Below are 8,755 nucleotides of genomic sequence, written 5' to 3' on the forward strand. Positions count from 1 at the left end.
GACGGCCCGCTCCTGTCTGTGCTGCTGCTGCTGTTGCTCGGGGCCTGGAGCCTGGGGGACCAGGGGCCGGAGCCAGGGGGTCCCTCAGAGGAGCCCGGGAAGGAGGAGGAGGTTCCTGAGGAGGATGGGATCCTGGTGCTGAGCCACCGCACCCTGGGCCGGGCCCTGCAGGAGCACCCTGCCTTGCTGGTGGAGTTTTGTGAGTGCACAGGGTCAGCAGGGCTGGGGGACCCGCCGGTGTCACCCCGTGTGCTCAGCCCCCTGCCACGCGGGGCCTATGCACTTGGCTCCATCTGAGGCAGAGCCTTGGGGCTGAGCTGGTCTGGGGGTCCAACCTGAGCAGGTGGGAGGGGAGGCCAGGTATAAGGGAGACCCTCAGTTAGACTGTGAAGAGCCAGATAAAGCTCACACCTCGCCTATTCTCCTGTGGCTTCCTTACAACCCTTTACACGTGAAAGCCCTTGAGCTGGCAGGCCTCAGTCAGCGGCATATGGCAGGGAGCACGGCCGCAGGGAGCAGCGACGGAATTCTTCTCCACCTCACTGTCCGGAAGGTGCTGGCCACTGCACTCCTGATCTGGGAGCTTTGAGTGGTCTGGCCTCTGGTGCTTGGGTTTAGTGTGGCTGAGTCAGGAGGGAGGTACACAGGACATGCTCCGTGCTGGAGCTGACGGACCCCAAGTTTGCCAGTTCTGGCCAGGCGGGAGCAGGGGCTGTGACCAGGGCCATGGAGGCCAGGGACACTCATGGCCCTGTCCCCCAGATGCCCCGTGGTGTGGGCACTGCAAGGCGCTGGCCCCTGAGTACATCAAGGCAGCTGCCCTGCTGGCAGCAGAGTCAGCCAAAACCAGGCTGGCCAAGGTGGATGGGCCTTCAGAGCCAGAGCTGACCAAGGAGTTTGCTGTGACCGAGTACCCCACACTCATGTTCTTCCGCGATGGGAACCGCACGAACCCGGAGGAGTATACTGGTACAGGGGCAGGCCTGTGTGCGGTGGTGTGGGCCAGGGGCAGGGCCCAGGCTGAGGGGACTCTCCACAGGCCCCCGGGAAGCCGAGGGCATTGCTGAGTGGCTGCGGCGGCGGGTGGGGTCCGGCACCACACGCCTGGAGGACGAAGAGGGCGCCCAAGCATTGATCGATGCCCATGATGTAGTGGTCATCGGCTTCTTCCAGGTGAGCTAGTGGCACAGGGGCCAGGCCTTGGGCGCGGGGCCTGTGGCTCCAAATGGCCTCATAGACGCGGACCCCTTAGGACCTGCAGGATGAGGACGTGGCCACCTTCCTGGCTCTGGCCCAGGATGCTCTGGACATGACCTTCGGCCTCACTGATCGTCCGCAGCTTTTTCAAAAGTTTGGCCTCACCAAGGACACCGTGGTCCTTTTCAAGAAGGTGGGTCTGGGCCAAGGCGGGGGTTAGGGACAGGACTATGGCTCCTACTGACCCACTGGGTGTTGTCCAGTTTGACGAGGGGCGGGCAGACTTCCCTGTGGATGAGGACCTGGGCCTGGACCAGGGCGATCTGTCCAGCTTCCTCCTCACGCACAGCATGCACCTGGTCACGGAGTTCAACAGCCAGGTGAGCTGGGCTGCAGGTACAGGAATGGGCACTGGGTGGAGTGGGAGCGGGACCACAGGGCCAGCTCCAATGAGCCCCGCCTACCCCTGCAGACGTCCCCCAAGATCTTTGCGGCCAGGATCCTCAACCATTTGCTGCTGTTCATCAACCAGACGCTGGCCCCGCACCAGGAGCTGCTGGCAGGCTTTAAGGAGGCAGCTCCCCCATTCCGGGGGCAGGTACTGGCTGGGTGGGCTGAGGGGCGGGTGCGGGGGAGGCCAGTGCCCAGTGCATACTCCCTGTCGGCAGGTGCTGTTCGTGGTGGTGGACGTGAGTGCCAACAACAACCACGTGCTACAGTACTTCGGGCTCAGCGCAGAGGAGGCCCCCACCCTGCGCTTCATCAACATGGAGACCACCAAGAAGTACAAGCCTGCAGACGGGGGGCCGGTCACTGCAGCCTGGGTCACCACCTTCTGCCACTCAGTCCTCAGCGGCAAGGTCAAGGTCTGTGCTGGATGGCCCACCTAGGGTGTGGGGGTGGGAGCAGCAGCAGCTCTCAGGAGAGATCCCCAACAAAGCACATGGCCCGGTTCCCCCCAGCCCTATCTTCTGAGTCAAGAGGTCCCCCCTGACTGGGACCAGCATCCTGTCAAGACTCTTGTGGGCAAGAATTTCGAGCAGGTGGCTTTTGACGAAACCAAGAATGTGTTCATCAAGTTCTGTGAGTGTGGAGGGCAGGAGACAGTGGATAGGTGGGCAGTATGGGGTCCTGCTGGCTGTGCAAACATCCCCCTGTCCTAGATGCCCCGTGGTGTACCCACTGCAAGGAGATGGCACCAACCTGGGAGGCACTGGCCGAAAAGTACAGGGACCACGAAGACATCATCATTGCCGAGCTAGATGCCACGGCCAATGAACTGGAGGGCTTTGCTGTGCACGGCTTTCCCACCCTCAAGTATTTCCCAGCAGGGCAGGGTCGGAAGGTGAGGCTGGACCCAATCTTCCTTGGTCTGATGTCTGAGTCCTTAGATGGAGATGGGGCAAGGCCTTAGAACAGTGGTTCTCAACCTTCCTAACGCGACCCCTTTGGGGGTTGAATGACCCTTTCACAGGGATCGCCTAGGACCATCAGAAAACACACATATAATTACATATTGTTTTTGTGATTAATCACTATGCTTTAAGTATGTTCAATTTTCCGAACCGCTGTCTTAGAGCGTGTGGCCTTAGTAGGTGCGCTCTGGGAGGGGTTGTGGTCTTAGAGCGCAGGGCCTAGCTAGTATAGGGTGTGGCCTGGGGGCAGGAAAGGGTCTTGGTAGGGTGGGGCCTTAGCCAGTGGAGTCTAGAGTGGGTGTGGTCTGGGCAGGGCATGATCTGGGAGGACATGGTGTATCCTCCAAACCCTCCTGACCCTCCTCAGGTGATTGAATACAAAAGTGCCAGAGACCTGGAGACCTTCTCCAAGTTCCTGGACAACGGGGGCAAGTTACCCGAAGAGGAGGCCGCAGAGGAGCCCTCAGCTCCCTTCCCGGTGAGTGCGTATATTCCAAGGCTCCAGGCCTCGAACATGCCCTCGGATGGGTGGCTATGGGGCTGACTGGGCAAGGCTGGGCTAAGGGCACAGCTTCCAGCTGGGCCTCTGTGACCTTTCCAGGATACATTAGCCAACTCCACCGTGGATCTCAAGGAGGAGCTGTAGCCACCCATCGGTGCAGGGGAGCCATCTCCTCGGTGCCTGGGAAATTGTGGGCATTGAATAAAGAGTTTTGGCCCTGGACTGTGTGTGGTTCCTGAGCATGGCTGGCCCCCATTTGACTCTGGCCACATCTCAGCCTCCTGGGGTTCCATGTGGGATGGGGCCTAGCCCTTGCCCCCAGACCTCCTCGTGGATCCCTGGCTTAGGTGCTTCTAGATCCCCACACGGTGTTGCTGCCAACTTTGGCTCCATAAGACACCCTACTCCCAAGACCCTTGGTGCCAGTGTGACCTGTTGCTGAGGCCTGATATGGGCTGCGCATAACCAGGCCAGGATAGAGGAGACGGGTCACATGGGCCGGAAACTGGGCTGAGGATGAGGCACCCGCTCACCAGACCCCACTGACAGAAGATCCATGCGCTCTATAGCCAGGGAAGGTTCAAAAACTGGTTTTATTTCATTATTATCCAAGTACCTTTAAAAGATCATTGTACAAGTCAGCGCATGAAAAATGGGCTCGGGGCAGCCCCCGCTAGCCCTAGCCTGAGAATGTACATATTTACATGGGCCCTTACGAAGGAAGAGCCGGGACCCGCTGAGCCGGCGCTGTGGAAACTGAGGGTGGAGAGGGAGCACTGAGGTGCCCCATCACCGGATCCACATAGTGGCAGGCAAGAGACAAGCTGTGTTGAAGGCACTCGGTGACATGTACAATTTAGAGACCCCCAAGAAGCCCCTGAACCCCAGGCCTGAGCTGGCCCTGACCAGAATAGGGCATGGTGGGCAATTTCTGGAGGGAGAAGCAGAGCCCTGGGGGGAGGCGCCAGAAGGTTGGCCCGTGGTTAGCAGCGGGGTTCCGCTGGGGAGGGTCAGCAAGGCGGCCCCACAGGGGGCTGCTCCCTGCGTGCTTGGGCGGACTTTCAGAGTAGTGCTGAGGAGGAGTGGACGGGGCCTTCCTCCTTGTTGGCAGCAGGACAGACACCTGTGGGACCACTCAACGGGACCCCTGCTCCCCTGGACACAGATGGGCCAAAGGGGTGGGTGCTATAGGGCAGGCAGTCCCTGGCCTCACACGAGAAGCCGCGTGTTTGCATACACATGAGCGCACCTGCCATGGCACAGCCTCTCTGGGCTCTCAGTGTAGCCAACCCTGCCCCGCCTGAGGAGGGCCCTGCCTGGCACAGAGGCCTGGCCTGCGGGTCAGTCCATCTTCTCCACTTTGCCAATGATCTTCTCCTCAAAGACAGGTAAGATGGCCTCGTCTTCCCGAACCTCTTCAAACACCACTCCACAGTCAAACTCGTCACTCACTTTCTTGAAGTAATATCTGGGGGACGGGGGTGAGAGGAGATGAGGGCCTGTCCACTCCTCCCCTGCCCACACCCCCACACTCTAGGGGCCTCCCGACTTCCTGGCGTGGTGGCCTCATGGTTCCACACATGCACAGCACTTGGTGGCCACATTCCAAATACATCGTGCAGGGCATGCAAGCTGATTCTGCCTGATGCCCATTTGCCAGAGTTAACAGTCAACAGTACAGTGACCACTTGTGGGGTCCTCTGCCCTGGCCTCTAGGATGCTATGGGGGAGACAAAGACAGGTTTGGGTTTCTGTTTCCTAAGGTCTGAGCCTGTCATCTCCCGTCTCCATCAGGGTGATGTGCAGAGGCCGGCAGAGCTTGGGCCCTCCTCTAGTGGTCACACCCTCTACCTCCAAAAGGCACTTTCTCACCACCCAGTAGATAGAGCAGTGATGGCGAACCTATGACACTCGTGTCAGAGGTGACACGCTAATTCATTTTTGTGTTTGATTTTTGTTAAATGGCATTTAAATATATAAAATATCAAAAATATAAATCTTTGTTTTACTATGGTTGCAAATATCAAAAAAATTTCTATATGTGACACGGCACCAGAGTTAAGTTAGGGTTTTTCAAAATGCTGACACGCCGAGCTCAAAAGGTTCGCCATCACTGGATAGAGGAAACCACCCACCCCAGGCCGCAGTGAGCTGACCCCTTGTGGCCCTTCCTCCTACGGTGCTCACTCAGGAGCCTTCAGAGGCTAGTCTGAGGCCGGCAGGGCAGAGCAGCCCACGGCAGACCCTGGAAAGGGGGTCCTGGATTCTGTGTCTAGTGGAAATGGGTTGAGTCAGAAGGCTGGAGAAAGGCTGACCCAGATTGAGACCGACATGGGGACAGGCAGACCACTGTGCTTGGGCCTGCTTCCCTGCTTTTAAGGCAAGGACTGTCCAGACCCCTCGGTTGACCTGGAGGCCTCAGTCACCTAAGGCTGGGAGTTGGGGCTGGGAGCCTTGAGGCCATCAACAGCTCACACATCAAGGTGCTCCTGCCAACAGCTCAGGGCTGGTTAAGCAGGTAAGAGGGAAACAAGGACCAGATGGGATAAGAACAGGGTGGGAATAGGGCACCCAGCACACACTCTCCTGGACAGGGTACCTGTTTACCACAGACCACAGCCCTTAACTTTCACCTGTAGTTGCCTTTCTTGGTCAGCAGCTCCTTGAACTGGCCCAGGGTGACTGCACGGCCCCGCACGAGGGTCCGGTAGGGGATGGGTTCTCCACAGAAGTAGTAGGCCACCACGATGCTGTCACACAACTGGGCACTCCCACCTCCTGCCTTCTTCTGCGGTTTCGTCCTGGAGGCAGAAACACAGTGGTTACTGCCAAGCTCAGAGTCCCATAGGTCATCTCCCCAACAGGCCCCACGCTCCCCAGGAAACGATGGGGCAAGGCCTGCAGGAGTGAGCTGCCACACACTCAGAAACGTCATGCAGCCAGAGGCCCCAATGCTCACCCCACCCATACAGTTGCATCCAGCCCCAACCCTATGCACAAAGAGATAGCGTGGAATCCAGCTCATCCCCCCCTCCCTGCCTGCCCCACATCTCCATATTGCCTCAGCTCACTTGCCACCCTCCTCCACCACTGGGAAGCTCCTGGCCTCACTGTGGCCTGGACTGGCTACTAGGCAGCACCCCTGACACAGACCACATGAAATGGGTCAGCAGGCTTCCCAGGGCTAGAGCCCACAGTAGATCCTTCTACCTGCTTCTTAAGGTGGCCAGCCCACTAGAACCAATGTAGCCCCTACCTCTAGGCTGGACTACACGGCTTGTACCCCAGATAAAGCCTACTGCTCCCAAATGAAAAAACATCTGAAGGCCAGGAATTGGACAAACAATTGTTTTGGGTCTTGAAATGGACCTGTTCCATGGCAGAGAGCTTGTCCAAAGACCAGAGGCAGTAGCCAGCCAGATTTCCAGAGGGGTATGTGAGGCCAGCACCATCTCCCACTCAGGCTGGGGTAAGGCCCTCACCCTGATGGGTCCTGAGCAGCCATTCTGTGTTTGGGACAGGTAGCACTTCCTCTGTCCCCCAGCACCCCTTGTCCTTGTGACTGCTCTGCAGTTGCCCAGGTACACATGGGCACAGTTCTTGGCTCTTGCCAGCTAGGCGTGATAAGAAGCCTCCTGAACCAGTGTCATGCCAGGAAGGCCACCTTAACTCACAGTGGGCTCTTCTCTCCATGGGGACCCTCCCTTCCCTGGTGCTCCTGGGCACACACCATGGAGTCACTTCATCTGTGTGGTTATCCACCACTCGAGCCACACTCCATGGCGCCTGCTTTCCTTCCCATAGTCCTGAAACCTCAAACCCAGCCTGTTCTGGAAGCCTGCCTCGGGGTCTTGTGTGGACCCATTCTCTACAGAAAGGAGACAGGTTCCTGCTCCTCCAGGGGCCACCCCTGAGGAGTGACCTGGGGGGGCCAATCAGAGCTGGCACGGTCTGGGGTAAGCTTGGTGAGGACTTTGGTGGAGGACTTCCTTCTGCTCTATCTTGAGCAAAAGTGCAAGGATGGGGCAGCCAGCACTGTCTGCATGTGGCCTGCAGCTTCCTAGCACCCACCCTACTCTATGCATACCTGGGGAGCAGATACATCCCACGTGAGAACCCAGGCTCGCTGTGCACACAGCACCTGGACATGCACCACAGGTGCAACCCTGACCCTAAGTCCTGAGTGGGTGACATATGGGACCTCCTCTCTAACCAGTTGGTCATTTGTCACCACGTGGATGGGCAGTGTTCCGTTTGACAGAGACAGGAAGGAAAGGCCTGTGAGCAGCTTGCAGCCCCAGCTCTTCCAGTGCAGTGCCCGGGCTCCCGCCCTGGGAAACAGCTGCTGCTCCACAGCCCCTGGCCCACAGCACAGGCTGGGTGAGCAGTACAAGAGGACCCGCAGGGGACGCACGTACTCTGTCTCGGAGAGCTCCGTGTCGGACACTGCTGGCACCACGCTCAGCACGGGCGTGCACACCGGCCTGACGCAAGAGCGCCCCCGCTGGATGACCTCCTGCACATACCTAGGGAACAACCGCGTCAGTGAGCCACATAGGCCTGGGGCAGGGCCTCCACACTCCGCGGTGACAACAGGGTGACAGACAGCAGGCGGAGCATGTGCTCCCCAAGAGGTTCAATTACCACCATGCAAGGCTTCCACCACTTGAGTCAGGCAAACCCCTTCCTGGGTGGTGAAGCTGTCAGGATCAGTCAAGAAACAGATGCTGCCTTCATCATTCAGATTTCCCACATTCCTCATTTGTGGTCAGAGCGCTTGGGCTCCCTGGAATATACTTTGGGGAACCCCTCATCTGAGGTGCTAGGAGCCTGTCATTTCATCCACACTGAGAAGACCTGCCTCTGGCCTCTTTCCTGAGGGCGCAGTTCTTCCTACTTGGCCCCCTGACATGGGCCTGTGTCCTGGAGCATGGTCACTGCTCCATCCGAAGCAGCCAGAATCCTGTTCTGGGTCTCACTGGCCAGCAGCTCCTCTCCAAGTGGCCATCCACCCTAGGCATGTGCTGTGCAACCCTAACAGTAATTTCTGCTCTGACTGATCTGGGTGGGGGTCACCGCACGAGGAGCTGAGGAAGGCCTAGAACCCCACTGCCACATCCAGACCTCTGCTCTGTGGCATTTACAAAAGGCTCACATGCCCTGGACCAAAGACACCTGGAGATGCCAGAGCCACTGGCTGAAACCCCGCAGGCGGCTCACCCCCCAAAACACGAATCACAGAATGGTTCCACTAGCTACAGAAAGACCATGGTGTTCTGAGGAGCTGGCTAGGTGCTGGTAGAAAGAGGGGACGAGAGCCCTGCCTCCTGGAGATCGCAGCAGAAATGATGTCCGAGGAAGCCCCCAGCAACAGGAGGAATTCGAGCCCTCCCGCCCCAGCCTCTCCCTAGGCTGCCCTCTGTTGCTCTGTCTGCCTCCAGGTCACAGGGGTCCCGCACAGAGCCAGCTGGCTCTATGTTGACTGAACAAGATCACAGAGTAAAACAGTTGGCTGTAAAAAACATGGTCACCTTCAACCACCCGGGGACACCTTCCATCTGTGCCTGATGAGATGGACGCTAGGGAGAGTTTGCACCCAACACCAGCTTCCCCAGAGCATCATAGCCCCCCCCCCCCCCCC

General features: G+C 58.4%; 2 protein-coding genes across 3 annotated transcripts in view; one reads left to right on the top strand and one right to left on the bottom strand.

Annotated features, from left to right (window-relative positions):
- Positions 1-15: 15 nt before the first annotated feature.
- Positions 16-3,334, top strand: PDIA2 (protein disulfide isomerase family A member 2; the record flags this gene model as incomplete). Its single annotated transcript, XM_006766146.2, has 11 exons — positions 16-199; positions 763-969; positions 1,040-1,173; positions 1,253-1,390; positions 1,461-1,577; positions 1,670-1,795; positions 1,866-2,063; positions 2,160-2,280; positions 2,361-2,542; positions 2,980-3,090; positions 3,214-3,334. Coding segments are annotated over 11 exons (1,563 nt in total), but the record flags the coding sequence as incomplete, so codon positions are not given.
- Positions 3,335-3,688: 354 nt separating this feature from the next.
- The window catches only part of AXIN1 (axin 1), a 73,337-nt gene continuing 68,270 nt past the window's right edge, over positions 3,689-8,755 (bottom strand). The window contains exons 8-10 of one of the 2 annotated variants that reach the window (XM_015565575.1): positions 7,533-7,640; positions 5,748-5,915; positions 3,689-4,582 (exon numbers count right to left, since the gene is read on the bottom strand). In XM_015565575.1, the coding sequence (XP_015421061.1) occupies positions 4,456-4,582; positions 5,748-5,915; positions 7,533-7,640 (403 nt within the window). In that variant the 3' untranslated portion in view covers positions 3,689-4,455. The remainder of the gene's footprint in view (positions 4,583-5,747; positions 5,916-7,532; positions 7,641-8,755) is intronic. The other variant, XM_015565576.1, reaches the window with a different exon arrangement.

Source organism: Myotis davidii, unplaced genomic scaffold, assembly GCF_000327345.1.
Source record: "Myotis davidii unplaced genomic scaffold, ASM32734v1 scaffold100, whole genome shotgun sequence".
NCBI classification, from domain to species: domain Eukaryota; kingdom Metazoa; phylum Chordata; class Mammalia; order Chiroptera; family Vespertilionidae; genus Myotis; species Myotis davidii.